The sequence below is a fragment of the Natrix helvetica genome (genome assembly GCF_964273705.1).
Source record: "Natrix helvetica genome assembly, chromosome: 4".
NCBI classification, from domain to species: domain Eukaryota; kingdom Metazoa; phylum Chordata; class Lepidosauria; order Squamata; family Natricidae; genus Natrix; species Natrix helvetica.
The window spans coordinates 11,866,144-11,882,926 of NC_138550.1; the positions used below are offsets into that span (position 1 = coordinate 11,866,144).

The window sequence follows — 16,783 nt, forward strand, 5'->3', positions numbered from 1 at the left end:
ACTAATCCAGGTGTAGCGAAAGTTTGGATAATTTCGTGAGTTCAAGCCTTGTTTTCATAGAGATAATTTTCTGGGCTCCTAGCCAAGGGGTTGCTTATCTCCCTCCTTAGTCGTGGCAGACAACCAAGCCAGCATCAGTATATATTAGAGGCTTGGGACAAAACAAAACCGTTCGGTTTTGGAAGATCTATGAGGAAGCTCAAAAGGACAATAATAAAAAATGCTGGATGGATAAAAGAATTTGAAGATGGATTTAATAAAAAATCAAGCAGAAGAACTCATAATAATTATCCTGGTCAACAGTAATAATGACTATGGACAATAGTATGATAAAGTAGTAGCAGTAGTTGTTAGTCGCAAAGTCATATCCGGCCCATCGCGACCCCATGGACAACGTTCCTCCAGGCCTTCCTGTCCTCTACCATCCTCTGGAGTCCATTTAAGCTCACGCCTACTGCTTCGGTGACTCCATCTAACCACCTCATTCTCTGTCATCCTCTTCTTCTTTTGCCCTCAGTCTTTCCCAGCATTAGGCTCTTCTCCCGTGAGTCCTTCCTTCTCATTAGGTGGCCAAAGTCTTTGAGTTTCCTCTTCAGGATCTGGCCTTCTAAAGAGCAGTCAGGGTTGATCTCCTCTAGTACTGACCGGTTTGAATTCCTTGCAGTCCAAGGGACTCGCAGGAGTCTTCTCCAGCACCATAGTTCAAAGGCCTACATAAAGTAGTAACAATGGTTCATTAGAAGATGTGCAAGAAACACCCTTTGCTTGCAAGCAAGAATTGGTGAGGACATAAAATGGAGAATGTGATAGAAAATGAAGATGTTAAAGTGATCTGTGGGCTTTAGAATTGAAACCGACAGAAACTTGCCACATAACAATTGTCGATAAGAATGACAAAAAAAAGTCTGGATAGTGACGTGGCAGTACCTGGAGAGAGCAGACAAGAAGGGAAGGACCTGGAGAAAAATCACAAAATACAAACTCCTGCAAATAGAAGTAGACCGACTGTGGAAAAATAAAGCAAAGATGATACTACCAATAGTAAGAAGTATTTTGGGTGCAAATCCCAAACCATCTGGGGCACCACTAGAACACTGTCCGCATTGACAAAATTGCCAACAGTCAGTTGAAAAAGTAGTTTTATTTACAATACAATACAATAGCAGAGTTGGAAGGGACCTTGGAGGTCTTCTAGTCCAACCCCCTGCCTAGGCAGGAAACCCTATACCATTTCAGACAAATGGTTATCCAATCTTTTCTTAAAAACTTCCAGTGTTGGAGCATTCACAACTTCTAGAGGCAAGCTGTTCCACTGATTAATTGTTCCACTGTCAGGAAATTTCTCCTTAGTTCTAAGTTGCTTCTCTCCTTGATTAGTTTCCACCCATTGCTGCTTCTTCTACCCTCAGGTGCCTTGGAGAATAGCTTGACTCCCTCTTCTTTGTGGTAACTCCTGAGATATTGGAACACTGCTATCATGTCTCCCCTAGTCCTTCTTTCTCTTAAGCTAAACATACCCAGTTCCTGCAACCGTTCTTCATATGTTTTAGTCTCCAGTCCCCTAATCCTCTTTGTTGCTCTTCTCTGCACTCTTTCTAGAGTCTCCACATCTTTTCTACATCGTGGTGACCAAAACTGAATGCCGTATTCCAAGTGTGGCATTCAGTATTTGGAAGAGCCTACATCCTGCAACAATACCCTCTAACGCTGCCAAACATCGGCCTCTCCCAGTTCCTTGGGAAGGACTTAGTAGGTGGATTAATATCTGAGAATAGAGCTGGAAGGGACCTTGGTGGTCTTCTAGTCCACCCCCAGCTGAAGCAGGAGACCGTATACCAGTGATGACTAACCTTTTTGTGGTCGCGTGCCGAAAGTGCATTCATACCCATAATGCAATGCACATGTGACATGACCCTCACGGCGCTCCCCCACCCCCTGTGCATATGCATGACCTTCCACTCCACCCACGCCCCATTTGGGGTCTAGTAGGCCTTCCTGCAGCCTCCTGGGACCAAAACCGCCCCCCCCTTGTGCTCCACCCCACTCCCTGTGCATGCACGTCCATGTCCCGCATGCGCCTCGCGGCCCAGGCATGTGCGGCAGAGACCAAAAAAATCAGCTGGCTGGTGGGAGGCGCGCACGCATGCGCAGTGGAGCTGAGCTGGGGCACAGAGTTTCGCCATCATGGCCCTATAGCATTTTAAACAAGTGACTGTCCAGCCTCTTCTAAAAAAACCTAGGTATAAAATAGGTCATCGAAATACAGCATGTGTAAAAGTACGTAGAATAATGATTAAAATTAAACGACATTTGTTTAGTATCTGGCCATGTCAACACCATTTTGCCCTGCCAATATGAGTTCTTCCTCCGTACATAACAGAATAATAGAGTTGGAAGGGGCCTTGGAGGTCTTCTAGTCCAGCCCCCCTGCTCAAGCAGGAAATCCTGTCCCCATTTTAGACAACTGACTGCCCGTTCTCTTAAAAACCTCCAGTGATGAAGCACCCACAGCTTCTTAATATATAATATTAATATATAATATATGTTATCTATTATTTATTCTTTATAATATTAAAAACAACAGCTTAGATGTCTAGCTGACTGTGCAACCCACAATAATAATAGGTTTTCCGCTGTTTGCCTTTGCGGTTTTCTGACTTTTTCATTGTCTTCCAAACATTCACCTGGTTGGTTTCTTTGTTTGTTTTAAATCCTGCCTTTATTATTTTTGTAAATAATTCAAGGCAGCATACGTTAGACTTGCTCCATTTCTGCAAGCGGGGGATAGCTTTGAACATCAAGTTTTTCCTGGGTTTATTTCCAATAATGGAGAATAAGGGGAAGTTTAGTGAGTTGATAGATAGATAGATAGATAGATAGATAGATAGATAGATAGATAGATAGATAGATAGATAGATGATAGATAGACAGACAGACAGACAGACAGACAGACAGAGAGAGAGAGATACAGTAGATAGAGATAGATACGGATGACACAGAGAGAGAGATGGTAGGTACGTAGGTAGATAGGTAGAGATAGAGATAAAAAGATAGAGATGATGATAGATGATAGATAGATAGATAGATAGATAGATGATAGATAGATAGATATAGAGCCAGAGACAGGAGAGAGAGAGATGGGGGAGAGAGACGGTAGTGGGGGAGAGATAATACAAGAAAAGTTTCCCCATGCCTTTTTCAGACTATATTTTCTTAAGTTTCTTTACAAGAAATCCTTACTTAAAATTAATATGTTGCTTATAACTACAATTGATGTGGTTCAGCCTCCATATAAGTTCTTCCCACAAATAAGTCAAGTCTGCTATTCTCTTTTTCAGATAGATGATAGATAGATAGATAGATAGATAGATAGATAGATAGATAGATAGATAGATGATAGATAGATGATAGATAGATAGATAGATAGATGATAGATAGATAGATAGATAGATGATAGATAGATGATAGATAGATAGATAGATAGATAGATAGATAGATAGATAGATGATAGATAGATAGATAGATGATAGATAGATAGATGATAGATGGATGGATGGATGGATGGATGGATGGATGGATGGATGGATGGATGGATAGATAGATAGATGATAGATAGATAGATAGATAGATAGATAGATAGATAGATAGATGGATGGATGGATGGATGGATGATAGGTAGGTAGATAGATAGATAAATGGCTGTGTGTATGTGTGTGTTCTAGCATAACTCTGGAATTGAGCAATTTCAACCAAACTTGGTACACTGATGATTTACTCTCTGGAGATAAATACTGTGGGGGTAAGACACCCCTAACACCTTTCGGGATGTGTATTCCATTAAGATACAGCCTGTTGTGCCTTAAACTGGCTTCTACCATACTGCCGTGAAATGGCTTGTACTGTACAGCACAGTGAAGTTGCCATAGTAACGGCTTCACAGTACTCCCCAAGGGGGCTCCCTCTGGTAAGGGGGAAAATCCAACATTAGAAATTACATTTGGTCCGGGATTATTTTTGAGGACAAATGTATGGATTGGGATAAATAAATACCCGGGCAACGCTGGATTATCAACTAGTTTATTTATAAAAATATAGACTGAGCATAAAAACACAGAGAGATCTTAGTCTAGAGGTGGGACCATCTGGCCCAGATGTTCCACCACATTATCCACACCTGTATGTATTTTTTTTTAATGCTGGGACAGAGAAATGTATGCATAATCCAGCCAAAATGAAGCCTTTTCAAATCTCACCGATTTTCAATCAAAAGAGAAAATGTTGCTTTGGTCCCTATTTTTGAAACTGGCAAAATCTAACTCTGTTTTTTTTTCTCCCCCAAGTCCTCGCTTTGCCTCTTAAAATATTTTACTTCGTCATTCATTTTCCTCAGTAGTATGGCAGGATTTTATTTTTATTTTTTATTCTATAGACCTATGGCAGGACTTTTTTTTTTTCCAAAGGACCCATAACACTACTCCGTTGCATTTTTATATTTATTTCATCGTTTGTTAACATTTAGCCCTATAGAAATGTTGAAAGGAATGTTCTGCGTTTGCCTCTGGTGAATGCATAACTCGAGGTAGCATTTTAATGAAAATATTTACAGCTCCGGCAGCCTTCGAGCTTTTTTTCCGTGTGCTGCTTTGAGGCCTCGAAGGCGAGCGATTTAAAAAAAAACAAAACACGGAGTGCTTTTAAAGAAGAAAAAACCAGATACAGCCTTGAATGCAAGGTTCATTGAGCACATATAATATGTTGTTTTTGTGTTCTGTAGGCTATTATCTTTTCTACCGATTTGTCTTGCTTGCCGCTTCTAGAGGCAATTCTATTGCTATTATTATTTACAATAAACGCTGTATGATTACAAGTGGCGTGTGTATATGTGTGTGTGTTTGTGTGTGTGTTACCTTGTGCCTGTTCCTTTGTAGAATTGCATCAATTCAATTATACCAGCGTTATAAATAAGCGATTTTTGCCCCTCCTACCTTCTACCTACACAGGCAATAGATTTATCAACGAAAGAGCACAGAACCTGTTTCGAACCTGCTGGTACGCTGGAGTGTAAAAATGGAAGGTTACGCAAAGAACTCCTTAAATTGCCGAGGGACCCAGACGTGCCTTCCTTGGCGAATGCCATCGCCTACTTTGGAACAAATCATGCCAAGCAGGCCTCTCTGAAAATGCCGGCAAAGGAAGAGAAGTAGGTACAGCACCATGTACAAATCATTCTACTTTAGCTCTTAACATTTTTTTTCTTTATTTTGTTTTTCTTTGGGGTTTTTTTCTTCCATCCTCGTCGGAGAGGAAAGAGATGGGTGGTTCGATCACATCAGAGTTGCCTTGTTGAAGGCAACTGCGTTGTCTTCATTCTTAGTTCAGTTTTTGACGCCAGCTATTTTCATTACATAATCCAAATCCTTTGGACTGTTCCAAGGAGATTCCATACCTGTGATTCAGGTGACCCTGGGGGCACAGGTAGCAATAGCTCTTAGACTTATATGCCCCTGTACAGTGCTTTATAGCCCTCTCTAAGCAGTTTTACAGAGTTAGCCTATTGCCCTCAACAATCTGGGTCCTCGTTTTTACCCACCTCGGAAGGCGGGAAGGCTGAGTCAACCTTGTGCCTGGTGAGATTTGAACCTCCCACGTAACCACCTGCACACCTTGGGGTTTCCACAGCAACTGGGACTCCCCAGGTTTGCTATCACTAAGCAATGACATCGCACTTTAGGGTGAAACTCACTCTCAGAGACTCCAATCCCAACCCCAATCCCAACTGCCGTTGCAACCTCAGCACTGCCTGCATTGTCCTTGCCTTTAGCAGAGTTTTCTGCACGGGAGGCGAGGGACTGTAAAAAGCTTGTTAACTTGAATCATACTTTCTGTATCTTTCTAAAAGTGTGAAAGTCTAGAGTAGTGCAAGAAGATGTCTATTTGTAAAACTCGGAGAAACCAGAACGACGTAGTAGATTGGAATGAAGGTAGTCTGGTCTCGTGGAGTGAAGTTGATGAATAAAGAGACAGGTTTAACTATAAATGAAAATGTTAAAATACGGGTCAGCAATTACAAATTAGATTAGTGCTTATGAAAATAAAAATGTATAGGAAAAATGTATAGGTTGATGCAACATTGTAAGATGTTCTGAATGAAAGCCATCCAGGAGAAGAATGTTTCTGATAAGAAACATAAATATGATTGCAGATGGGTCAGCAGGAATAAAATGAAGTGGCCGCTGCTCCCGGCTACTACCGGTACGGCCGTAGCAGGCCATACCACCTGGAACCCACCACTGATTCTGATGACAGAGAAGTTCCCTGAGGATGGGCTGCTGCATAGTGGTGGGTTACGACCGGTACGCCCCGGTACGGGTGTACCGGTGCCTGCCGGGAGCACCGGGTACCATTCCGGTTTGGTGCTCTGGAGGGCCTGCCCGCCCTCCTTGCCTGTATTTGAGTCTTCGGCGCTTCCACACAGGAAGTGTACGGCGCCTCCGTGATGCTCCGCTGAGCAGCTAAAGCAACGCAGAGGTGTTGCGGAGGCGTCGCAGGAGGTAAGGATGCGTGCGTGCTACGCGCATTCATGTGTTGGACGCTGGGCCCCTTTGCACCGTACCTGTTGCAACGGGATCCGGAACTCACCACTGCTGCTGCAGCAAAAGTCCGAAAGCTTGGAAGACTAGATCTCTAGTCCCGGTAATCGACTCAGATTGGACCCTGCAGTGAATACTCATCATTATGGTTTGGTGAATATCTGCTTAATAGTTCCTCTTTATTTCAGATAAGCACCTTAAACATTAGCCTCTCCACACACATACACACGGGCAAAGGAATTAATCTAAAAGCAGGATTGATTGATTTGTTTGTTTCTGATGAAAGATCGAGAGAATTAATGAGTCCACAAGGGTGGTGAGAGGTGTTGACTGGGAGGGACTGAAAGAAAGGAGAGGGAAAGTAAAATGACAGCCGGGATAGAAAATACGAGCCTGTATAAAAAAAGAAAGTATTAGGAGGCAGATTAATCTTGCGACCGAACGAATGGAAACGGCCGTGAGGAAAGAGAATGCCGAAGCAGCTCGGAGGAAAATGAAAAGAATTGCGTGGCCGACGAACGTGGAGTTATGCTAATGGCAAATATGAAAAAGGATGCTTGGAAGAACAATGAAGTGAAAGAAGATGCAGATGAGGGGAAAAAAACCCCAGCCTTAAGAGAATGATTGCTGCACAAAATGAGGATGAAAGGGGGGAAAAATACTGTATAATGTGTATAAGAAGAAATCATGGCAAAGAATGCAGTGAAAGGGGCCAAGGAATAGTTACTGGATGCTCCTCTGACTCACATGAAGAGAACAGGAAGGAGGTAGCAACGGAGACCAATTAGGCCTCTAAAGTCCCATCTTCCTTCAGCCCAGCCCTGCTACCAACCTGCTTATTTATCCTCTTCAGGTACGCCTGGAGCGCCACTACAGCTGGCGCAGTGTAGCAGCCATGAGTGGGTCGGGGAGCTGGAGGAAGGAAGCATCTCTCTTAGTGCAACGTTTAGAAAAAGAAAGCTTTTCTATCAAACCAGGAATGAGCTTCTGTCAGAAACACAGGAACAATATTCACCGCCAGGTTCCCAGCCCCTGCGAGAGTGCGAGTGATGGTGAGATGACTGATCTTCCAGGTGACTTTATAGCTACACTCAGCGGTGGGATGCAACCGGTTTAACAGACAGTTCGGTGAGTGCGCGCTTTGCGCGTACGCTCATGCTTCACGCTCACACGCGCCTTACGCACACGTCACGCGTGTGTAGCATTCAAAAAACAACCTTTCTAAGCTTCATAACTTACCTTCTATGTCAGCGCCTGTGAGTAAAACAGCTGACGCGCGGCAATCCACTGTGCTGCGCGAATCAGCTGAACTAAAAACCAGGGAAATATAGGACAGGAAAGCCCAGGGGTGGGTGGGTGGGTGAGCGGGGCCAAATGCTCACCGGAACTACCGGGTGGCCTGAACCGGTCCGAACCGGCTGAATCCCACCCCTGGCTACACTGCAAGCATCCAGATCTCTTTCTCGAGTGGATGTGACCATGCTCGTTCCTGTAGAAAAGAGAAGAATGAAGAAAAGTGGTGATGGAGGCAGAACAAGGAGCTTCTGTTGTACCTGAAGTCTATGTGGACACACCAGAGCACTTTCCTGGCATGGCCTGGACCACAACAAGTGACAAATTTTCATTCTTCCAAAAGAGAAAGAAAACAGAAGTTTCTGCCTGATACTTTACGGCAGTGTTTCTCAAACTTGGCGACTTTAAGTCCTGTGGACTTCAACTCCCAGAATCCCCCAGCCGGCTGGGGAATTCTGGGAGTTGAAGTCCACAGGACTTAAAGTCGCCAAGTTTGAGAAACACTGCTTTACAGCATGAAATCCCTAAAGGTGTCAGACTCTTTGAAGTAGACCAGACTAGGAAACCAAAGTTATCAATGCGAATGCTACTTTTACTATAAGGTTAGAGTAACAGGATCTTGCAAACCTGAGTGTGCTTCTTCCATCCCGGCCTTTATCTACAAGAGACCTGGGGAACGTCAGGTCTGAGAAATTTTCTCAAATTACATTTGGACTCAAGATTTCCGTTACCTAGCCGGTGTCTTGTTTGTGGCTATCCCTCCTGCTCCTCAAGGTTCTTCTAGACCAGATGGTGACAACTGAAGTGGTCGTGGTTTATGAGCTCAAAAATCTTACCTACTGATTTGTTTACAATTGTTGGGAGGAATATCCATCAGGTTCAGTTCCAAGCCGGGAGAAAGGCACTGGAGACAAAATGGAGCCTGGAGGCTGATTGGAAAGAGATCTATTTATTGATGAAGCAGAAGCACATGTGTGGTTCTGGGTAGCTGACCACATGGAGTTGAGAGTGAGGGGTATTTATACCTTCTCTTGGGCTTTGCACGTGAGCTTCCTGTTTCCTGTGCAAGAACGTGTATTCTATTGGCTGTTGAGCTCTCAAGTTTGACTGAACTTTGGACTTTGAGGCAATGTCCTTAGGAAATTGTGCAATGCAGTGAGCTCTGCTGCCAAATGGTAATGGGTTAAGCCTATTATGTCCAGAAGGGTCATGTCTTAATCCCTTCACCCTGGAGATGAAGGTCTTTTGTTTTGTAGATAGGCTGGCCCAGTCTTTTTCAATGGGCACCAGATATCTGGTGGGGGCTATTAAGAAAGGTGGAGGGTATGTCTTTCTGTCTTCAGGAGCATGTTTCTCCATTCCTCCTTTAGGGAAATATAATATTCTGCCTTTTTAATATTTCTCAAAATATTTCATTCTTCTAGGAGAGGGGTCTTCCCTCACATATTTTTCCAACCTTATGTTCTAGCTACATTGGGTTCTACAAGAAACAAAGAAGAGGGAGATTCTTCCTACAAATCTTCTATGCCCGTGATGGCGCACCTATGGCACACATTTATTTATTTATTATTTATTTATTAATTCAATTTATAGGCCGCATCCTCTCCACAAAGGGACTCGGGGCGGCGTACAACTCAATATACAGATAAATAACAAGGAGGAAGTAATCAAAACATTGTACAGCTCATAAATAAATAATCATAAGTTAAAAACAACACAAAAGAATTTAAAACAATTAAAATACCCAAGAAATCGGTTAATTTAAATTTAAAATTGTCCAGGGGGGATTAGAGAATGTAGTTATAATTCAAGCCAGACCAGCTAGTTGGAACAGGTGGGTCTTGAGTTTCGTGCGGAAGGAGCGGAGATCGGTAGTTGTCCTAATGTCGGGGGGGAGGTCATTCCAGAGGGCTGGGCCCATCACAGAGAAGGCCCTCCCCCTCGGCGCATGCAGAGCCATCTTTCCAGGGACACCAGCCATCGCCCATTGCTCTTCTGGGTTCCAGCATGCGCATGCACAGTGGCCAGCTAGTCTTTGCACATGCAGAAGCACCGGAAATCTGAAGAGCAGCTCCCTGGCACCCATGCGCCTGTCAGGAAGTTGAATTTCTGGTTTCCGGCACATGCATGCACACCAGCCAGCTGGTCTTTGCACACGCATGTATGTCAGAAAGTGGAAGACCAGGTGACCGGTCCGTATACACACGCTGGAATCTGGAAGCTCATGGTACATGCGTGCCGGGGAACTGTTCTTCCAGTTTCCGGTGCTCCCCTGCTCGTGCACTCCCATTTTGGCACTTGGTGCCAAGAAGCTTCACCAACACTGTTCTATGCCATGAGAAGGCAACAAAATCATGGAGAGGAGGGGAGGGGAGGGGAAGGGAGAGGAAAGGAAGGAAGAGGAAAAGAGAGGAGAGGAGGGTAGGGGAGAAGGAAAGAAGAGGAAAGAAAAGGAGGGGAGGGGAGATGAGAGGAGGGGAGAGGAGAGGAAAGGAGGGGAGGGGAGAGGAGAGAAGGGGAGAGGAAAGGAGAGGAGGGGAGAGGAAAGGAAAGGAGGGGAGAGGAGAGTAGGGGAGAGGAAAGGAGAGGAGGGGAGAGGAAAGAAGGGGAGAGGAGAGGAAAGGAAAGGAGGGGAGGGGAGAGAAGGGGAGAGGAAAGGAGAGGAGGGGAGGGGAGAGGAAAGAAGGGGAGAGGAGAGGAGGGGAGAAGAGAGGAAAGGAAAGGAGGGGAGAGGAGAGAAGGGGAGAGGAAAGGAGAGGAGGGGAGGGGAGAGGAAAGAAGAGGAGGGGAGAGGAAAGGAGAGGAGGGGAGGGGAGAGGAAAGAAGAGGAGGGGAGAGGAAAGGAAAGGAAAGGAGGGGAGAGGAGAGAAGGGGAGAGGAGAGGAGGGGAGGGGAGAGGAAAGAAGGGGAGAGGAGAGGAGGGGAGAGGAAAAGAGGAGAGAGGAGAGGAAAGGAGGGGAGGGCAGGGGAGAGGAAAGGAAAGGAGGGGAGAGGAGAAGAGGGGAGGGGAGAGAAGAGGGGAGAGGAGAGGAGAGGAAAGGAGGAGAAAGGAGGGGAGGAGAGTGGAAAGGAAAGGAGAGGAAAGAAAAGGAGAAGAGGGGGGAGGGGAGAGGAAAGGAGAAGAGGGGAGGGGAGAGGAGAGGAAAGGAAAGGAAAAGAGAAGAGAGGAGAGGAGATGGTGTCCAGACAAGATTGCATCAGAGTTTCTTTGCTGGCTAAACATTCTGAAAGGCTGGTGGTTATTGTGACATGTTTACAACCCAAAATCTAGCATAAATGGTATTTCAAATCATTTTAAATGTATAGAACAAGCGATTGAAGGTTTCTTAAAATTTCTGAGCTTGATAACTTTACTCTAAGAGCATCTAAGAAGAATCACTACTCAAGAAATCTACGCACTCAACTACCTGGGGGTGGGGGAGAACCTTTATCATGTGTAATAGTATTTGGGAATGGCCTTGGGAGACAGAATGGAGAGCTGCCAATTGGACAATGAGCTTGTGAAAGATGTCTCAGCTCACAGAAGGAGGGATGGAATGAGAACATCTTGGGGGGTGGGGGGGAAGGAAAGGAGGAGAGAAATACTTTCAGTTTTGTAAGAATTCAGAATAGTAGAACTGGAAAGGACTTGGGGGTTTCCTCCCCTACTCAAGCAGGACTCTGCTTAACGTAACCTCACAATAAAAACAGAACTAGTACTCCTGGTTGTGCTTCTTGTGAAGGCTACCTTGCAGGGCTAACAAAATGCAACCACACCACGTTAATGGCGACAAATGTCCAACGGAAGAAATCAGTCAGCGATTACTGTATCTTGCTATTCTGGACACCCCCCCTGAGATCAGCCGTGTAGAACAAGCGGCTTTTGCGTAGCAAGAGAATCTAATAAAAATGTCCTTGCGATGGTGATTGCTAGACTGCATTTCCTGGAATTTATTGACACAGAGGATCCTAGAGCAACTGATATGGCAAATATACTTCACAGAAAGCTGGAAGACATGAGAATTGCACTAGCCGAAGTGAAGATTTGGGACTTCGGTAATGATATCCCCAGTAAAAGGGAAGAATAGAATAGTGCAGATACACTCCAAATTTGCCTCTCCTTCTCTTCTCCTCTTCCAGTCTGCCTGAAGATCACAGCCAGGCATTCCAGGTCCCCTGAGTCAGTAATAAATTGATTGGATAAAAAGTGGAAGTCAACCCCAAGTTGAAGTTGATGACTTCTGTTGTTGACTCCAAGGATATGTTCATCTAGTTTTCTTCTCAACCATGTAGAAGTGATTGGTAGCTGCTCCTCTGGGACAGCTTTCTTAATTTCCCAGTCAGTCTGGCTCATTTCCTCGTGGTCTCCATACGCTCTCCGTCTAGAGCCCAAACAAGATTAACTAACTATGACCAGCTGCTGAAGCACTGAATAGGGTAGTGAGGATTAAAGGAAAGGGCAACATAACTTACCTCAGAGTGAATGTACAATTTTACTTGGATTATTTTAATTAGGCATATATGCATACATATACATACGTACATACATACAATATATATATATATATAGAGAGAGAGAGAGAAAGACAGACAGACAGACAAATAAACAGACAAGAGAGATTAGATAGAAGATGATAGATAGATGATAGATAGATAGATAGATAGATAGATAGATAGATAGATAGATGATAGATAGATAGATAGATAGATAGATAGATAGATAGATGATAGATAGATAGATAGATAGATAGATAGATAGATAGATAGATAGATGATAGATAGATGATAGATTGAGTGAGTGAATGAGTGAGTAGTTAAAGAACCTGGAAAGCTGACAGGGTGACCTCCCGTCCTCGCCCCAGCTCCTGCCAATTTAACTCCTCAAAAGCATGCAAATGCGAGTAGATAAATGGATGCCACTTTGGTGGAAAGGTATAGTCATATTGGCCACAGAAGCGTCCTTTGACAACGTTGGCTCCAGTGGTGGGATTCAAAAGTTTTTTTGCTACCGGTTCTGTGGGCGTGGCTTGATGGGTTTGGTGGGCGTGGCTTGGGCGTGGCAGTAGAAGGATACTGCAAGATCCCTGTTCCCTCCTGATCAGCTGGGACTCAGGAGGCAGAGAATAAATGGGGGCGGGGCCGGTCAGAGGTGGTATTTACCGGTTCTCTGAACTACTCACAATTTTCGCTACCGGTTCTCCAGAACTGGTCAAAACCTGCTGAATACCACCTCTGGTTGGCTCCCTCAGTTAAGAAACAGAGGTGAGCATTGCCCCCTAGAGTCTGACACAACTGGGTCGCGGGAACCTTTACTTTTATCTATTTGGTAGTCTTTCTCTTTCCACCCACAGCCCATAGAAAACCGCACTTATTTTTTATTTTTAAACATTTAGGGATCTCTTCCAGCTTTAAAGGAGTTAGGAAATTTGGGAGTGGGGAGGGATTATAAGCAGTAGACCGTACTTTTGTAAAAATCAGCATAGTAGTGCAGTGGTTAGAATGTAGTATTGCAAGCTGACTCTGCCCACTGCCAGGAATTTGATTCTGACCGGCTCAAGGTTGACTCAGTCTTCTGTCCTTCTGATAGAATGAGGACCCAGATTGTTGGGAGGCATATGCTGACTCTGTAAACCGCTTAGAGAGGGCTATAAAGCACTGCAAAGCAATATATAAGTCTTTAGTGCTATTGCTGTTGTGGGCTCAATTATAGATACTGTGTTTGGCTGTGAAAAATGAGTTGCGATTTAGAGGTGCGATTCGGTCAAGCCCGCGCCAGCTTTTTAGGGCATGTGTGCTGGATTTGAAGAAGGCTATGCCAGCTTTTAACGCTTTTTAAGAGGACAGGAGAGCAAAACAGCCTCAACATAATTGGGCTCAATCCATGGCAACTGTTTGACAGCACACATTGACAAGAGGCTCCAGTCAGCACTGCACACCTCTGATCTTTCCAACCTCTTTTCATCCCTGTTGTTTGGCTGCTAGCAGAGTTTTGAAGATGAACCTGGCCCCTGCTTGCTCCTTTCTAATGACACTTTAGGTCGCTGTAGTTTATTAGAGGTTCTCTCTTGACAAAGCCATTGCAATTACAGCAATTATAGAGGAGGGCAAACCAATGACGCCGTGCGTGCTGCCATTTGTCATGTGTTAACTAAGGGGACAGGCCATTCCATAATAGTCAGAGAACAATTACGATGTGATCATAATGGTCTTTGAAGCCCAAAAGAAAAGTCAGATTTGATGGGACTTGCTCGACTCTGGAGTTCTGTCAAGCGGCAAAAAAGGCAGGCATTGTCTCCAGCAATGGGGTGGGGTTTTTTGGGGGAGGGGGGGTTGTGTTATCCAAAGCAGAAAGAGCACAAACCGTTGTAAAAACTTGAAATTTTACAAGAGTTTCCTGAAGTCTCTGCCTCCTTGTTATCGCTTTCCCTGCTTCATCAGTGCATAAAATATAAATAGTTAACAATGGGAGAGGATGCACAACCTCTGAAGCGCCAGGCATGAAATTATAGATGAGATTTTCAGAAGATGACAGTTACAAAACCGGCTCTGAAATTCCACTGATACCTTGCGATAAAACTCAATGGAATCTATCCAAACTCTTTGTTTAATCTCTCAATCAGAACAGAGCTGGAAGGGACCTTGGAGATCTAGTCGAACCCTCTGCTCAAGCAGGACACCTTATACCAGGGGTGTCCAAACTTGGGAACTTTAAGACTTGTGGACTTCAACTCCCAGAATTCCCCAGCCAGCTATGCTGTTATGCAGCTATGGAGTTGAAGTCCACAAGTCTTAAAGTTCCCAAGTTTGGACACCCCTGCCTTATACCATTTCAGACAGGTGGCGGTCCAGTCTTTTCTTAAGTGATGAAGCACCTACAAAAGCCGTTTCCACTGGTTCAGGGGGAAAGCAACTTGCGGCTCTGGAGCCGCAAGTGGCTCTTTCATCCCTCTGCTGCAGCTCCCTGTCACTCAGAATACGCGTCACAACCACCAATGTGCGACACTCGCTGGCATGCGATTGATTGAGCTTTTCAACCCCCAATAGGCCAACCATGGATAAATCCAAGAAATGAAAAGTTTCAGAAGAAAACAACGTTTAATTCAGCTATATATGCTAGTTTTTTAGCCGCTCAGGAAATAGGCACCGGAAGGGTTTTTTGGCACCCGGTGTTTTCTGTGGGAAATGGGTCCAAATGGTTCTTTGACTCCTGCACTGGTTAATTGTCCAAACTGTTCGGAAGTTTCTCCTTAATTCCAGATTGCTTTCTCTCTCCGATTAGTGTCCATCCCTTTAAACAGCACTAAGCTGTTTTTGTGTCCGTAAACACTTGCTATTGACATTGACATTCAGCTAGGATTACAGGTAGTCCTCGACTTACAGCGGTTTGTTTAAAGACTGTTTGAAGTTATGAGCCCTGGGGAAAAAAGTGACGTGTCATCAGTCCTCGCCCTTACAACCGTTGCAGTGTTGCAGCTGGCATGTATTTAGATGGTTGCAGCATCCTGGGCTCATGTGATTGCCATGTGTACTTTCTCAGCTGGCTTTCAACAAGCAAAATCAGTGGGGAAAGCTGGGCTCACTGAATGACTTCAGGCTTCACTTAACAACCATGACAAAAAAAAGTTGTAAACTCAGAGGTGACACATTCAAGAACTATCTCCCGTAACAATGGAGGTTCCTGTCCCAATTGTGGCTATAAGTTAAAGACTCCTTGTATAAGAATATACTGTGCTGTATAAGAAATATCTCAATAACAGCCTAATATTTTACCTAGATACACCATATTTTATTCAGAGACACCAGTGTAACCTCCCACTGTTTCCAGAGTCATTTGAAAGATATTGTCATCTCTTTAATTTTCGAAAGAGTTAATTGGATTTAAGGCTTGAGACGACACATGTATTCTGACCTAGGCTTCCCAAGAGCATGAATCAAACTCCTGGTCCCGACAAAAACCCCTTTTATTAATTTACTGTGAATTCTGCTCATTCAAATCCAGCAAAATCTTTCCAGGGAGGATTTACAGTCACAGACCTTATCTGGCTTGGAGAGCTGCCAGGCCGATATCTGCAAAACCTGGCAAGGAATTTCGTAGAGTCACGAACCAATTAAGTGAACTAATTGTCTCCTGCAAACTCCACTCCCCTTTCGCTCCTCTTTTATTTCCTCTGGGAGGGGCCATTCATCGTCCATCTGTGGCCTTACTCCCAAGTCCACCCCTGCTCTTTAGCTCTTCCCTTCGTCTGGCAACTCTGTGCATGCGCACACTGGGAACAGGCCCCAGCTGTTTGTCTGCCTCATTGATGTCTGACTCTGAAGGCAGCTGATAACTGGCATACGGCTCTGGCCCGTTCTCTGCCTCCGACACAGAGCCTTCCCCAGACTCCAGGACTGACCCATGTTCCTCCCCGACCTCCTCACTTTCCGAATCTGCTGCCAACTCTGCTGGCCACTGGCAGGCCACAACAACATGAGCCATCTTTCTCGATGCTGAAAATGTTTTCACCACAAATCCCCTAGGTGACTTTTTTCACACAGTATTTTTTCGTTTGTATACAGAGAAATCAAGGACTAATTCTTTGTCTTCCAGGAAATGATTGGTTATACAGGAAGAAAGTCCTCGACTTAAAACGGTTTGTTTAGTGACCGTTCAAAGTTACAGCGGCAGTGAAAAAAGTGACTCACCATCGTTTTTCACAGTTATGACCTTTGCAGCATCCCCATTGTCACATGATCAAAATCCGGACACTTAGAAACTGGTTCCTATTTACAACAGGACAACAAGCTGTGGCCCCGAGTCATGTGATCGCCTTTAGTGACCTTCTGACAAGCAAAGTCAAGGGAGACAACCCAAATTCACTTAACAACCATGTTACTAACTTATCCACTGCATCGATTCAATAATACAATAATACAATAGC

The 16,783-nt window shown here is 44.5% G+C and overlaps 1 protein-coding gene across 2 annotated transcripts in view; it reads left to right on the plus strand.

The window, feature by feature from the left end:
* DEUP1 (deuterosome assembly protein 1) overlaps positions 1–16,783 on the plus strand; it is a 76,271-nt gene that overhangs the window by 44,944 nt on the left and 14,544 nt on the right. For both annotated transcript variants that reach the window (XM_081950701.1, XM_081950700.1), the window contains exon 11: positions 5,001–5,200. In XM_081950701.1, the coding sequence (XP_081806827.1) occupies positions 5,001–5,200 (200 nt within the window). The remainder of the gene's footprint in view (positions 1–5,000; positions 5,201–16,783) is intronic.